This window comes from Patella vulgata, chromosome 4 (assembly GCF_932274485.2).
Source record: "Patella vulgata chromosome 4, xgPatVulg1.2, whole genome shotgun sequence".
Taxonomy (NCBI): domain Eukaryota; kingdom Metazoa; phylum Mollusca; class Gastropoda; family Patellidae; genus Patella; species Patella vulgata.
The window spans coordinates 6745304-6762464 of record NC_065882.2 but is presented as its reverse complement, the minus strand read 5'-3'; the positions used below and the strand labels follow the sequence as shown (position 1 = coordinate 6762464).

General features: G+C 38.3%; 2 protein-coding genes across 2 annotated transcripts in view; one reads left to right on the top strand and one right to left on the bottom strand.

Annotated features, from left to right (window-relative positions):
* Positions 1-17161, bottom strand: part of LOC126819072 (chondroitin sulfate proteoglycan 4) — a 61574-nt gene that overhangs the window by 8977 nt on the left and 35436 nt on the right. Inside the window, exon 2 of the mRNA XM_050546899.2 lies at positions 1692-6317. Within this exon, the coding sequence (XP_050402856.1) occupies positions 1692-6317 (4626 nt within the window). The remainder of the gene's footprint in view (positions 1-1691; positions 6318-17161) is intronic.
* LOC126819128 (peroxisomal membrane protein 11B) overlaps positions 1-17161 on the top strand; it is a 65753-nt gene that overhangs the window by 36943 nt on the left and 11649 nt on the right. The window lies entirely within an intron of this gene.

The following is a 17161-nucleotide window of genomic DNA, read 5'->3' as shown; positions in this document are numbered from 1 at the left end:
TTTGCGCACTTGTTCCATGTGTAAAATAACTACAGAGGACACATAACAGTCTGACCGTTTGTTGTGTAATAATGGAGGTAGAAACGAAAAGAAAAAATATGTGTGAATTATGACCTTGTACACACCGTTCACGTCATTTGATGTAAACAATCACGGCCATGTCCAGCAGTAGTTTCACACTGGATCATTCATGTCTACGTCTATCTAGATATGACTTCGTAAGGAATTCGATCAAAGACGCGATTATCCCGGTCTACCATCAATCGCGATTGGAATGTGGCTGAATTTCATTTTTTGATGGTCGAAGACTGCTATTTTTGACTGTATAAAATGATTTTTAGAGCGGACCAGTAGTGCACTGAAGTCGATATTTACTTTTTACGTCTGAATTGTTGTATTTTAAAACTTGTTGTAGACATGTTCAAAGAATTAACCCAAAATCACAAAATCCCATTTGAAGATACATGAAGGACAATTTTAAAATACTTTCAGTTGATTTTTTCCAATGTTTTTGGTGTCGAAATGTAGCAAATAACCTCTACTTTCCATCTACTGGTGTGATTATCACTATCTCTTTTTAGCATGGATACCCGACAAACCACAGCCTATAGTCAAAAATTGACCAATGGCTTTTTTGGTCTTGCTATTAGCATTGTTCATTCCAAATTTAAAGAAAGTCCATGCAGGCATAACTGAGAAAATTTGACTGTTATTATCATCAGCACCCTTTATTATCATGCTTTTGGGCCAAGTTTGGAACTTGGTAAATAAAATAGGTATTTTTTTGGTGATTAATATGTAGTTTACCACCCAAAATAACAAAAAATGTCATATCTTATCAACAAAAATTACAGTGCTATCTTTAAAATGTGCATTTTACACTGGTTTTTCTCAAAATCTTCTAGTTCCACCATTCTCAGGTTTTGAAATACTGAACCAACTGATCTAATGAAGACTTGTACGTGCCACACAGTGTGCTATGAGGAAAATTTTACCTGGACAGCAGCATTTTAAGAAATTTAACTTTCACAATATTCTTACAATTAGTAACAGGGAACCTATAACGACAGAGTTGATCGGTTCCTCAATTTAGAGACCCGGCCATCTTACCGCGCCAATATACGCAATATATATGGCAATTCCAAAACTTAGTGAAGACAACTAGGTATTTCTATCACGTCATGATAATATAACCCGACAGCACAATTGCCAAATAGCAGTTGAATACTAAGTTTACTTGTAGGCTAAGTTTGCATGTCTGGATGAGTTCCAAATTATGCTATCTAATACTAGAAAAGCTTAGTACGTATATCACAAAAACTAGGGCATTTCGGGACTAACATATGGTTCAATTATATTTCAATAATTCATTTGTGCGTAGGGATTTTTAGCAGTGGGAGGAAACCGGAGGACCTGAAGAAAACCTACGAGGTTGGACAGGCGACCATACTCCTTGTCAGGAACAACCGGGGAATCAAAACCACGCCAGTTGACTCAATGACATACATGTACCTTTTGATACAAGTTACAACGTGCATGTGTTAACCATTCAGCGTTCTAGCTATACATGTACCTTCGTGTATAAATACTACCCCTTCATTATTGAAATAAAATTGAACCATATGCTAGTCCCGAAATGACCTAGTTTGTGTCAAGTGGACGTTAAACCCAATCTCCCTCTTTATACATACCTTCATGTACAAATACTACTCGTCCATTATTGATGTCTTGTTGACTAAACTGACTGATTTGATGGAAAGTGTTCTGTAAATACGCTAGATGACCATTGGTCGGGCTGGACACACGGAAAATAATCTCTTTAGGTGTCGAATCAAGATCTTCTGCTAGTAGACTGTGATTGGTCAATCTTGTAACGGAACCTTTCCATACTTCCAGAATTGAGTTGACGATAATACGGGGCGTCTGGTCATTTACTGATTCTATGTGAATTTTAACGATATGAGGAAGACTGGTTTTTAAGTTATCGCTAAGAGTGGCGGTTACCGTGAATTCGTCCTCGGTTCGCTCGCTACCGTCATGTTCGTAAAAGATCTTCTTTAATCGCAAATCCTCGGTGGTAAACTTGGATATCAGAACGCCCTTATTATCCGTGGAGTCTATGATACCTGATTGCGGTTGACGTTGAATCTCAAAGACAACATCTTTCCCCTGGAAATAGCGTCCTTTGAGTTTAAATTGTTTTGGAAGTAACGCTGATCGCTCTCCCTCCATCACACTGAGAACATCTGTATCTAACTGCAATACGTTTGGCACGATCTCAATGAAAAATTCCACGTTTCTGAGCGTCTGAAACTGGTTACTGACGTCAAACGCGAATTTATCGTTGATGATGCCACTTTTGGTATTGGTATATTTGACGTAATCGTTAATAATATCCTGTTGGGTGAAAATGGTGGCTTCATCGTCGGGCATCAGCACCCCTTTAACATAGATGGCGCCATATTGTGGTTTTGTTGTTATAGTGTACGTTATATCAGTGGGAATCGAGTCTGGATGATTGACATTTAAGTGAGACTGGGTAATAATGGCTCCACTTCCTTCGGCTACTTCCAATAATCGGTTGTGCGTTACCTGCGGAGGTCGAAGCTGACTTTCCAGATACATGATTATTGTAAAGATTCCTTGTACTTTAGCGTTATTGATGATAAATGCGAATTTAAATCTATCTTCCTGATTGGTGCTTCCGTCGTGCCAGAATTTAACGTTGCCCTTCAGCAAATCATCGTAGGTGAATTCTGCTACTTGTTTGCCTTTAATACGCAAATGACCATATAAGGGTTCTTCTATTAGCAGAACGTTTATCTGGTTTGGCCGAGCGTTAACATTCGTCTCCATACTCAAGTTGGAATTGGTGATCGGACTGTAACTTCCCTTTTTCACAGTAATTCCAGTGTTATTTCCTATCTTGATAAATGGAGCAGACGCCTGAACTTCGAATAAACTGGTTGTGTAAAACTGCCCGTCTGTTACCCATAGCGCGGCACGTCCATAATCGTCCCCTTGATGTTGAAACAAGAGTTTCTGGTCGATGATGTCTTGATGTGTGAACTGATAGACAGGACTTCCAGTCTTTGCGTCTACTATTTCTCCGTTGGGTATTCCACGTCTCGTGTACTGCAGATCTGCGGAATCGTAATTTATATCCGGATCATGGAACGAGACGTCATTGACGGTGATCTTTTTATTTTTATTTTTGACAACATGGAAGACTTTATCAACGTCTCGAACAGGGGGATTATCATTTCTCATCATCATTTCTACATCAAGTCTACCAGAGATTTCCTGAATTTCTTCTGGTGCTTCGTCTTCTTCCGTTAACAATGGAAGCGCGATGAAAGTAAAGCTATCTTGATCATGCTCCGAATCGTCGTGTTTGTACTGGAGTTTGCCCTCTCGTATGTCCTTACTGGTAAACTCTGTGACATTTTTCTCCAATACTGCGTTTGTTCTCGGATCTTGTAAAGTGACTAATCCGAACTCAGGCTTGGATATCAACGTAAACTTAATTTCCTTCACTCCGTCCATTTCTAAATACAAATCTTCTCTTCCGATTACCTTCGATCCACCCTCGATGACATTTTTTAAACCATTGTTCGTAAATCGAATGGATGTCTGCTCTGGTAGATATTTGAAGGACAGACGTACATCCAAAGGCTTGGCGTTCTCGAAAGTGACTTTAAGATCGACAAAATCCTCTACGCGTTTAAACGAAGGTCGACTGAGTTTATAAAAGATTTTTCCATCATTGAGATCTTCCTGCGTAAATTTCCACGACGAGGTCAAAGGTGAAAGTCTATCAAAAATTCTCTCGTTTACTTTTTTGGGATCTGTTTCGATTTTGTAAAGTTGACCTTGGGATGGAGGTCGCACCATTTTAAAATGTATTTTATCGGGTGGTACGGAAGCTGAATTTGCTTTAACTGACAGACTCCTGGAAGAAATCTGCAAAAAAACGACGTCATTCAGCACCAGCGGCACATTCTTCTCCGTCTGCAGAGACACTTTTTGAAAGGAAATTTGGAAGGTATTTTCAATTGTCGAAGACTCTCTTGCATTCACAACGAACTTAAATTCATCGACATCAGTTGCCTTGGCGTTGATATCATTCACGTAACGGAGTCTCTCTTTATCGATATGTCTCTGGGAAAAAGTTTCAACATTTATCCACTTGTGATCTTCATGCTTTCTGCGTTGTATATGGCCGTATTTAGGTTTTTCAAGGATACGATATCGGAGTTCTATGTTTTGTCCACGAACATTGGTAGCAGACGTGAGGTTATCCGGTAGAATAAGAGAGCTGGTGCCTAAAGCCACAATTATTCCGTTATTAATGGGTATCGATATGTCGATGTCGACTGCTCGCAATCGTAATTCTAACACGCTGCTCTCCGTGGTGCCATCGCTGACCTTGAGACGAATCGCTGCTAGATTTTCTTGTTCGTGAATATACCACATTAAACCAGAATCGACATCGGCTTGTGTAAATTCTGTCACTTCCGTTTTCGTTTCGTTCTCTTTGACAAAATGGCCGTTTTCAGTATTGATGTATGTGATCGTGTGAATGATGTCAGCAGGTAGCGTATCCGGGTCATCTACCGACAAAATATCATCACTAATTAAAGTCTTTGTGTGTTTCATGACTTGAATAGTTGTTCCAGACGGCAACACTAATTTCGGTGGATCATTCCGCGGAGCAATCTTGATGGGAACAACGAATCCAAAATTTCCAAGGTAACGTTTAGGAATGCTGGAATCTGTAGCGGTCACTTTCATTTCTAACGTGACGTCATCCGTACGAGTGTCCGAGCCGTCGTGAACGTACGACACCTTGCCTCCTATTAAATCTAGTAACGTGAAAATGTCTTCGTTTCTACGTCTGCGTATGTTGATATCTATACTACCATATCGCGGAGGTATCTTGATCGTAAATTGAATGGCCGATTCACGGATTCTGTACGCCATATAGTCAAAAATTACATCGACCACATTAGTCGTAAAATACGCCAAACCGCCCTCCTGAACTTTCAGTTGTTCGATCGCCAGAACGTCGGCCGAGTTGCGTTCACCCACTTCCCCCATAGTTGTCACGGTAGATTTTGTGCACACATTCTGATCACATACACAGCGATATTCGTTATTTTCTAATTCACTACATTTGGCGTCTGCAATACAAGGATCGCTGGCACACGGATATTCATAGCTACACTTTGGATCGACCAGACGACTAACGACCACTTCTCGGAATCCGTACGTTCGACTATTGATCACAACGTTTCGTATACATCCCTTCGTGGAACTACGCATACCTCTTTCATATTTCAAGGATTCCAGTCCACGTCTGATAGCGTTAGCTTTGTCCTTGACACTAATACCCCCCACGTATAAATGTCCCGCAAGATTATGATATTTATTGTCTTTTGAATAAAAACGAGTTACGTTTCTTGTCCCGTCAACACGAAGTTCTAACATACTGGGAGAGATGACAACATCAATTTGATGCCAGCGTCCATTATTGACTTTATTGTCCGAGTAAACGTCGATGACGCCACTGCCTTTATTGGCCGTTAATTTTAATTTACCGTTAATCAACTCTAGTCCAATGTAATCTAATCCTGTAGTTCGGCGACCAGCGTTAAAAAATATCACAGAAGTTTTTGATCTTGTTTTTAAATCACAGGAAAAGGTTCCTTTTTCTCGTATGTGTAAAGGCGGGAAGGCAAGAAAAGACGAGTCGGACATAAATGTGATTGGCTGATCGGAACCGGCATCGAATTCCGTATCACAATCCCACGACACTTCATATGTATTCACCGGATTTTTCATGTTCCTTGCCGTGCCCAAAATGTCATATTTATTAAAGAATGTGTCCTTGAGGCAACCACGGAAATATTTAAAATTGCCATCGTACACGTCTGTGAACGTCCCGATGCCACCGAGAAATATTCCATGTTTGATGTTTAATTCTGAGAATTTCCCCGGAATGGCGGTGGAACTCGTGACGATCTCATCGACAGTTAGAACCAGCTCCTCCTTTGATCTGTTGACGCTGATATGGTGCCATTGGGAATCGTCCAATCGTAAGCTGGGCGGAGAATTAAGAATGGCGGCTCCGGATCCCAGATCGACCTGGACTTTGATGATGCCAGAGCTGAGTTCCAAGGAGAAGTAATCCGTGTTTCCTGCAGCCAGTAGAAGTAAACCGTGAGGTCTGTGAGTCTTGAAATCCAAGTCTACCTGGTTGGTGCCTGCTGATAGTTGAAATGGCACTCGTACATAGCTCTCGCCATAGAAGGAAGCTGAAAATAGAAAAAAAAAAAGAATATTTTAATGTTATGAAATAAACAGAAATGAAATTAAAGCCTAATTCAAAACCTGTGGTACATTCTACCATGGGCCTGGAGGTCACATAATTGATCCCTGCATTTGGCAAGAAAGTTTATCAGTATTTTCCGACATGGTTTCCCCTTGTCAGCGGTGCAGGATGGATCCCAGCAATGGCAGAGAAAGTTCATCAGGATTTTCCAGTATAATCCTTCGATGGAACAAAAAACACAAGGTCCTGTGTACAGATTGGTGTGCACGTAAAAGAACCCTCTACAGTTGGAATTCAAAAATAAAGTAGGCCGTAGCACCAATGTCCGAGCAAAATTTCCCTCAAAGCACACTGTATGGTGTATGTCCGTCTTCATTAGCCCAGTCGGAGCAGAACAGTAGGACGTTAAACCCCATTTCATTTCATTTCTCACTGCCAGTCCTGATTAGCAAATATAATTGAAATGAAAATCTTGTGACACAATATTCATTAAGGTGCCTAAGGGCGTGTTGTAGGTCCCCTTATTTGATCATAAATCTGTAGAAAATTAGTATGTTAAACCCCATTTCATTAATCACAAATCCCTAGGGATCTAAATGTATGTATAAAGTCTTTGTTTTTAAATGTTGATAGATGACTCTGATGATATTACATGGGTGACTTATGATGTATGTCTCGTTATTTATTAGTCATGTCACTATCACGCCACTACACGATACAGTGTCTATACAGGTGACAATTCTATGGAAAACAATTACTGCTTGGGGGGGTTGGATGGCTGAATGGTTAGCACGTGCGTGCTGTACCATAAAGTCTGCCATTGAGTCAACTGGCGTGGTTTCGAATCCCCGGTTGTACGTGGCAAGGAGTAGGGTCGCCTGTCCAACCTAGTGGGTTTTCTCCGGGTCCTCCGGTTTCCCCCCACTGCTAAAGACCCCTACACGCAAGCGAATTATGGAAATAAAATTAAACCATATGTTAGTCCCGAAATGACCTAGTTTGTGTCAAGTGGACGTTAAACCCCATTTCTCTCTCTCTCTCTCCCACAATTACTGCTTATTACTGAATGACATTTCCACTAGGCTTCTCTAGTCATTATCAAGCAATGGCAATTAGTAATTGAACTGGAATATACAGGTGATAATTCTATGGAGTACAATTACTGCTTATTACTGAACGACATTTCGACTAGGCTTCTCTAGTCATATGTATACATGTATATGCATATATCAACATTTTTTGTTACGATACAATTCAAATCCCATCTTTTTAGGGTGTTGTCATTATTAAAACCTGATCAGATCATTGTAAATACATGTACTCCACAACAAGCTATTCATTAATCATTTGTGTTTTTTTCAGATAAAGTGGTTGTTGATAACATTTTATCAAATTCCATCTTCTTTGATCGTTTGTATTACCAAAACCTAATAAATCATTGTATATACTCCATAACAAGTTAGCCATTAATCAATTTGTGTTAATTTTCAGGAAAATTGGTCTTATTGAATGTTATTAGCAATAAACTTTATAATCCTCAATTAAATTAGATTCCCTTTAGGTACACAAAATTAAGGGGTATCTCTCGTTGATCAGCATTAACTAAGTATTGTTGTGTACATGTATATATTGTCTTGTTATATTTTCACATCTTGATAATGACTAGAGAAGCCTAGTGCAAATGTCGCTCAGTAATAAGCAGTAATTACATGTATATTCCATAGAATTGTGACGTCTATATTCCAGTTTAATTACTAAATGTTATTGAAACAATTTACACGATACCTATCTTCTCTAACGTTATATAAACTTGATCTGATCCTATTTCGTTTCGATTTTTATAGTTCAAAATTTTGTTTTACTTGTCTTTACTATACTAGGATCTGGAAGACGTGAGGGATTAGCCTATGGAACAGTCTGTTACTGTGAGTTTTTGACGTTAGGTGCACGGAACTGTGGGTAAGCCACTAGAAACATCAACGGTGATTGGTTAATCAAATTTCTGATGTCATACATGTAGGTCAAAAGCTGCTTGTATGACCTCTGATGCGATCTTCCACTACAACTGGTCAGATCTTCATGTAGTAGAGACCATCGAAAGTATAAAAACCAGCAGCTGCCAGGCAGGATACGCCCACATTTTGCAAGAGATGTAGGGCAGAAAATTGCATGTTTACTTGTCCCTACTTCAAGCTTGTTTATCTCCAGTTTTTCATGGTGAACCCCATACATGCTTTCGGGAAAGAGGTTGCCACATATTGCTCCATCTGTGGTAGAAAGCGTTCTACCCAACGAAAATTTGGGAAAAAGTTAGAGCCGGTCTAAGAGAAGAGAATTAACATTAAAGTCAATGGGGAAATCATTAGTGATCTGTGGCCATGTATATTTACACTATGTAGTACACTCGGCAAACCTCAGCAGATTCCAGTACCCTACATCTAGCCTCGGCTGTATGACAAAGTCCGCCATTGGAAGTACTTTCAAGTTCCCGGATTACCAACGGCGTTGCCCATGACGACGACTTTGAAGAATGTTTTATAATACAAATATTTCAAAGTCTGAAACAGTTTTTCTTTCAAGTTTATCTGATTTTCTTCAAATAAGGACAACTTTGCACTGAAAATTCTACACACGCATCGGACGACGCAATTTTGATAACTTCTTTTTAAAAGCGGCAAGTTTTCCTAATAAGTAAACCGGTGCTCATCGCAATTGTATAGGTGTAGGTACATGCCACTTACCGCCATACAGCCGGGGCTAGATGTAGAGTAATGGAATCTGCCTTGGTTTGCCGAGTGTACATGTATGTAGTAAAGTAGCCAGAGTCATGTTCTGGTACACATTTGAAAGGCAATAGTTGTAGCCAGAGATATGTTCTAGTACACATTTGAAAGTCATATAATAGATTGACTTCTAGTTGTATATTTACATACATGTATATAGCCAGATGTATATATAAATCTTCTGCTACACATGCATCAAGTAAGGAGAGAAGGTATAAAGAATCTGGTCTAATTCTCTCTGGTTCAATAACTCTTTGTAAATCAAGTCTGGATGCAATTGACTATTATTATAAGCCTATTAGGAGACAAAGTTGTCTGGATTAAATAACCCCTAGTTGACCTCTCAAACATCACCTAGTCATGAAGCAACCATTTTATTGGGCTTTTACTGAAATCTGTGATTTTAGGATCTAAAGTCATTGTTTACATTTAACTCAATCAAACTCTGGTCTAGCCCTATATTCTTCATGATTAATTTTACTTACGAAACTTCTTATATCATTGCTGAAAATTCAAACAGATTTTGGAACCGTATGAAAATGTATAAAGAGAGAGAGAGAAATGGGGTTTAACGTCCACTCGACACAAACTAGGTTATTTTGGGACTAACATATGGTTTAATTTTATTTCAATAATTTGCTTGCGTGTTGGGGTCTTTAGCAGTGGGAGGAAACGGGAGAACCCGGAGAAAACTCACGAGGGTAACAGGCGACATTAGTCCTTGTGTAAAATGTATAAAAGGGTCTTTAGCAATGGGAAGAAACCACAGGACCCAGAGAAAACCCACGAGGTTGTACAGGCGACATTACTCCTTGTGCAAAATGTATAAAAACATTTATTGAATGTCCTAAGCATGTTGATATAAATACTGTGAAAGACATTAAAGTCGTCATACCTAACATTAGCAGAGGTGGATCCAGTAATTTTGGCAGGAGGGGGTTAATTGCCAGGCTCCTGTTAAGGAAATATGACAGTTGACAATGCGTGATGCCATCATCGTCCCTAAATTACATAAACATACAAACACATTGAGCTTTTTAAAGAGAGAAATCTTTAATTAATAGATTCATATTGTGATTTAATTTCATCGATGCAAAGCATTAATTGTGGTATCACGTATGTCTATATCATTATCGCGTGCTTTGAATGTCCATCCCATCCCACCACCTGGTGATAAAGGATAAAGCACACGACCGTTACACGTTTTTCATAAAGTGTTGTTTTACAATTTTTTTATACGTAGCTAAGCAGGGTGGGTTTTAGACCCACCAAAGCCCCCCTACCCCACTGTATCCAACCCTGATTACATATAATTTCTTATTTTTTTCCTAATTCAGTATATATATTTTACATTATATATATAGTCGGTGAAGTGTCAAAAGGGTTTATCTTGGGAAATTAGTCAAATACACACTTTTGCATGTTTAAAATCTCCCAATTAATAGGCACATTTCTGTCTAAGCTGTATACTGTATCTCTACGCCAATTAGAACTGTTCTGGGTATCATGTGTCCAAATGTTGTATCTTTATTGGTGGAAATTTTGAAATGGAAAAGGTTCTATTTCTTAATCTTTAGAAATTTTTAGATACAGTACTAGTCTGGCGGAAGTACTAAATTTCCGCGAGGTCCGACCTGGGTGGAAATGAAAAATTGCAGACGTCAGTTAATCAATGCGCTCTGGCCAAGCTCAAAATTCCGCTCTAAATTTCCTACGCGAATTTGAGTTAACCACCGACCTCCACGATTATTTTAAACTGCCGTCCACCGCGAATTTTAAAAAGTCGGACTTTCCATGCATGTACAGTCGGCACATCCATAGCTGGTTTGAAATGGGTTTACATGTACACCCTTTTGACACTTCACCAACGATATGTAGAACCAAGTTACGAGAGGGATATTTATAGGGGAACTGTTAGCCAATCCTTCTGTACCCCCCCCCCCTCTTCATTAGCCCAGTCGGAGCAGAACAGTCATTTCATTTCCTTCTATACTGGTTTTAATTTCAGATCATATCTCATAAACCATTCAAGATATCTTTATAAAACCTGGCACACACATCACCCTATTATAGTAAGTAGCCTTTTACTTATTACAAATTTCTTTAATTTAATCATTGCCATGGAAACAAATTTGATTTAGATTTTGGTATACAGGAGTGGCCCTCTATTGCAATAAAATTTTTAAAAAGTTTGTTTTTTTCATCAGGACAGTAGAAGAGTGATATTTGTTAATGTATGGTGGATGCAGGGCTTACACTGGCTTTCAAATTTTTTCCGCCAAAATGGATGATAATTTTTATATAAAAAAAATGTTCACATTTTTTTCAGTATACTGGAATATTTTATCTGCCAAAAAAAGAAAAAAGACAACATCTAACAATTTTATGTCTCAGCTAGGCTTATTATAAAACAATGCCTATACAATACAATTCAATATCTACAACTTTAAAAATCTGTCTTTACATAATAGATTAGCAAAGTTTGGATTTAATAAGATCAGATTTTATTTTTTGTGACTTTAGTCTACCCGTATTTGAACATCGTACAGAACAATATATTTTCAGTATACTATTTACACGTCAAAATCTCATCCAAGAATTGCTAATTTTCTATAAATTATGTGTTGAGTGCACAATGGGCCTATTGTTATTTTCAGGTAGCGTAAAGGTATCAGAATCTGAATCCCTGATAGAATGGTATAAATTTCAATTATATTTGTAAGAGAAAAATTACTTACAATTATACTTTTAAGATGAAACGAAAGATCAAATAATCAACGCTTGGATTAATCATTAGGAATAGGAGTAAATAATGACTTGAGATAGGCTTTATACATACCATTGGCCATTATCAATCAACTAATCATTAATCCAAGACAACTGATTAGTATTACTCATTGACACGATCTGGATTATCAGCCAATTAATTAAATCCCGCCATGTGATTGATACTCAATAATGGTTAATCTGGGATAAATACGATTACGATTTAAAGATTTTTTTCCACCAATTCTCAAAAAGAATCGCCAGTACCACAACACATTATCGATAAAATCAAATTTTAATCGCCACTTTCATATTTTTATTGCAAATTGTGACTTTGGCGACCGACAGTGTGAGCCCTGGGTTGGATGTCTATGGTATTATGCCCTAAATGGAGGGGGTGGGGGGTATATGGCTGAATGGTTAGCGTGTGCGTGCTGTATCATAGCCACCTCCAACCCACCCCCATACCTCATCAAATTTGAGCATTATCAACCATTTCCGTTTTTTTCTGTTTTTAGATTGATGAGAGTGGGGTAGGCACCCGTCCATCACGCCACCTCAGATCAAACTGACGACAGTCTTGAACAGCAGAATCTCTAGCTACTGTATGAACTGTGGTAAATTATAAACGGATTTCTTCGATTGTGAACAAACTACTGAATAAATGTTATTAAAAACTTGCCTAGTCAAAAGAGGCATCGCAGATTGCGTGTATTATTGTGTGTTAATTATGCAGACCGTGGGAAAAACTTGTGAAAGTTTCGCGCCAAATTTAACCTTTTCACTGCATCTGTGTAGCATAGAATAACTCATATGGCATGGTACCTTTTACGGTAATAGAATTCAAAGCGTTGATTGGCTGAGGCATGATCGCGATCTACAAAATGCCATCAGGAAATAGTAAAGATATTTAAGGGTGAGATTCAAGACCCGTAAAACGAATGTCGTTCTTTTTTTTTTACTGCAGCTGTGTTCAACACCTGGGTTCAAAAGAAATAATCCCACCCAACTCTCTAACCAAATAATTAATACAAGACGAAAACAAAATAACGGACTACAGGCGTATTTATGGTTGTAAACGCCCAAACTCATGGGTCCGAGAGCCAAATACCGTTACGATATAAACAAGTCTTGCTGCGACCCCCTTGTACGAAATGATCTATCCCAATAAGTGACGTAATTAGCTTCCATGTTTGTATTTCTCGATGTCCAAGTGTGTGATGAGTTCAATTTTACAAGAGAGAACTTTTTTATTCGCTGGGATATTTAGTTGTGCAATGGATTTTACTGTACATTCTTCAGACCAAATAAAACTTGACAGTGGTTCACTGACAGATATTGGTATGTTTAAAGTATACTCTGCATATATATATCACCCAACGTTCGGGGGGCTATTCTTGGTTCGAATATGCACCCAGGTGATACATATGTACATATGTATGAAAGAGCTAGGATTGGGGGTGTATAGCTCGTTACTGGAGAAGTATTCTGGTGAAGGCGGTCACTGTTCATTAAAAGTCCAATTCCAAATTCATTTCAATATTACTTTATATACAGTTTTAAAAATACATTATTTACAAATTATATACAAGGCATTCGATCTCCTTGTCTGTGTGTCTCTAATTTCATCTACCCTCGTTCGTTTCTGGTGTTTTACGTCTACTTCCACCTAAGGTGATATCATAGACAAGCCCTCTAGTCTGTGTGTAGAGGTCTTTTAAAGTAACTAATTTGTATACAGACAAAGGACAATGATTTCAACAAATCAAATTAAAGATAAAAATATTGTAACACATCAAATGAAAAGAAGTTAAATAAATATATAAATTTCATTGGTTGAAAGTTTCATAGTGAAATATAATTTATAGGATCTAATAAGCTTTAGGCCATAAAGAATTAAAAAGCATTGACACTTGATTGGCATTGATCAGACTGCATTGTTAACTGTATAAATCTTTGCTCAAGGTTTCTCTTAATAAGCCCACTGGCATCCAAAGATTATAAAACAGTCAAAGCCAATCATGCTTTTAGGCAATTACTTTTTATAGACTTTAAATCAAAATATTAACACTAAAAGTAAAGAAAGACCAAATGATAACCTTACTATTAGCTATATTGTCTATATACTTTAAGAAATAAATTCTGTATATCCTTAAAATAAAATTTGAAAAAGAAGTAGAATTTAGTATCACTATTTGGTGATATAAAGGTGTAGATATAGATGATGTGCTTCACTGATAAAAACTGTGTAGATATAGTAGATACATTTACTATATGGAGAATGTAATATATGTGAAAGTACATCAGGATTTTCTGACCTGGTTTCCTCTTGTGAGTGGTGCAGGACAAACAGCCTGACAAGAACAGCTGTCTAGTCGTTCGGATGGGATGAAAAATGTAATATATGTATGGGTGAATTCATTATTGATCATTGATAAAGATAGAGAGAGACTAACTAGGTAATTATGGGACTAACATATGTTTCAATTTTATTCCAATAATTTGCTTGCGCGTAGGGGTCTTTAGCAGTGGGAGAAAACCCACGGGGTTGGACAGGCGATCCTACTCCTTGTCACGTACAGGTGGGGAATCACATGTACTATATGCTGTAGATGTTGTGGTTCACTGATATACACTGAGCAGATATTGGTACATGTACATGTGTAGATATAGTAGAATAGATGTTTTAGTTCAATGATAGATACATGATATATATGATGTTGATGACAGGCAGGTGTTGTGATGTTTTGACAGCATGTATAAGTATGTGTTTTATATACAGTGATGATTGACAGGTTGTTAATATCACATTTCATACTAACATATACCACAATACAGATAAAATATCATATCAATTTACAAAACAAAATAAACTTTATTATAAAATATTTGAACCTTATCTTCAAACTTTCAATTACTGGTACCATATATTAAAATCTTTGAACCTTATCTCCAAACTTTCATTTAAGTTTAAAATCTTTGAATCTTTAATCTTAGAACTAAAAGACTTTAACCATCAAATTGTGACGCCCAAAGAGAGAGAGGGTTTAAAATATATTCACAGTAATATCTTTAATATATGTAAATAGCTTAAACATACATTATGCAATTAAGCTAAATCTGCCTATTGCAGGTCTTTCTTTGGGCAGAAATGTTTTCTAAATTATTAATTAGACATAGGCCATAATCAACTCCCGATGGTATCAGATTTCTCCGATATTAAATAGATTAGAACAGTTCAGCCATACTTTGATTTAAGCTAAAAATGGAGGAGCGAGACTTAGCTTTGAACAACCAGTACGGTGGTTGAAATTACTGCACATGTCTTGTCAAACCTTCAAAGGCTTATACAGTTCCTCCCAAATTTTTGGGACCGAAATCGCCGCGACGCGGTGAGAAAAAACTCTCAGAATTCTCTTAGATTTCACGGTGAAATTTCGCTTGATTCAGCGGCAATTTTTCTCTAAGATTTGCTAGGAATTCACCGTGTTTCTCTAGGAATTCGCCGTGTTTCTCTAGTCTTTCGGATGGGACAAAAATCCGAGGTCCTGTGTATACATTGGCGTGGACGTAAAAGATCCCTTGACAGATGGAATTCGATATAAGAGTATGCCGTAGTGCCGCTGTCCGGGCAAAATTTCCCTCATCGCACAGTGTATGGCCGTCTTCATTAGCCAAGTTCCAAGCAGAACAGTAGGACGTTAAAACCCCATTTCATTTCTTGAAACTAGTTGGGAAACCCCCATGCCCCCGGCTCCTACAGCTATGGCTACGAGCATGATTTGCTACTATATTATCTTAGCCCGCTGCCACCGCTGCTTAATATTGAACGACTTGTTTATTCGACTGAATAATTCGACTGGATTATTCGACTGAAGTATTCGATTGAACTTTTCGACTGAATTATTCGACTGGATTATTCGACTGAACTAACTGACTGATTTTATCGACTGGACGAGGCCACATGAAAATGTCAAATACCTCACCCCCCCCCCCCCGTCCCCATCGCATCCCTTTTCTACGTTCATATCATATATAGGGACTCTATTCTTTTCAATGCAGACAAGGACAGCTGTCTAGTCTTTCGGAGGGGACGAAAAACCGAGGTCCCGTGTATACATTGGCGTGGACGTAAAAGATCCCTTGACAGATGGAATTCGATATAAGAGTAGGCCGTAGTGCCGCTGTCCGGGCAAAATTTCCCTCATAGCACAGTGTATGGTGTAGGCCCGTCTTCATTAGCAAATCATGCTCGTAGCCATAACTGAAGGATCCGGGGGCATTGGGTAGAGGCCGGGGGGCTTCCCAACTAGTTTCAAGTCTTAAGTGATACATGTACTTTAGATACCAGTATTTTCGCTCCCACGCACAGGGCCCCTCCCATTCCACCAACACCCCGTTTCTATGGTCATATATAGGGACTATTCTTTTCGAGGTGGGGGCCGACAATATTAGTATCTACTTAAGTACAATTATCTCCTGCGACGGGTGAGGACCAAACCCCGCCCAAGCCCTCGGCTCCTACAGCTATGGCAACGAACATTGAGCTACTCAATATTATCTTGGTTCGCTGTTGGGCTGTTTTTCCGACTGGTTTCATCGACTGAAGTATTTGACTGATTTTATCGACTGAGATATGTGTGGGATTTTATCGTCTGGACGAGGCTACGTTAAAATGTCAGATTTATGTAAGATGAATCATTACTTGGAGAGACCTAGGAAACCTATATACTACATGTAATTGGGGATCCGATTTATAGGAAGTTATAAGTTGTTTAATTGTTGCTGTTATGTAGGCACTATTTGCTCCTAAAATAAAGTGTTGAAGATCCAGTCCAAGAATCTGTATTCATTTCTGATCCTAAGAGAACACACGTCGAAGAGCTACATTCCCTGCTAGTCAAATTGTACATAATATATTGAAGAAGAAGGCATGGATATCAACTTTATTCTTCCTTCAGCAGCAGTAGCAGCAATAAGAAATCTTGATCAACTATCAGTGTCTTGGAGTCTCAAACAGGGGTTTAAATGGGCTTTAAAAGGGACTTCTCAGAAAATTAATTACCCAGTCCGGAAAAGAAATATCATTCTTTTGTCCAAATACAAAGGGATAGACAGCGACAGCTGGAATTTTTTGCAAAGAAGGGTGTCCAAAAAGTACAGGTTTCTGTGACCTCCAGTAAAAAGGATGCGGGTGTTCAAAATGTTCTGGATACTAACGATGTATCTTTTTTTTAATAACCTTGTGTTAATGGTGTCATCCTGCCAATTGCCATGA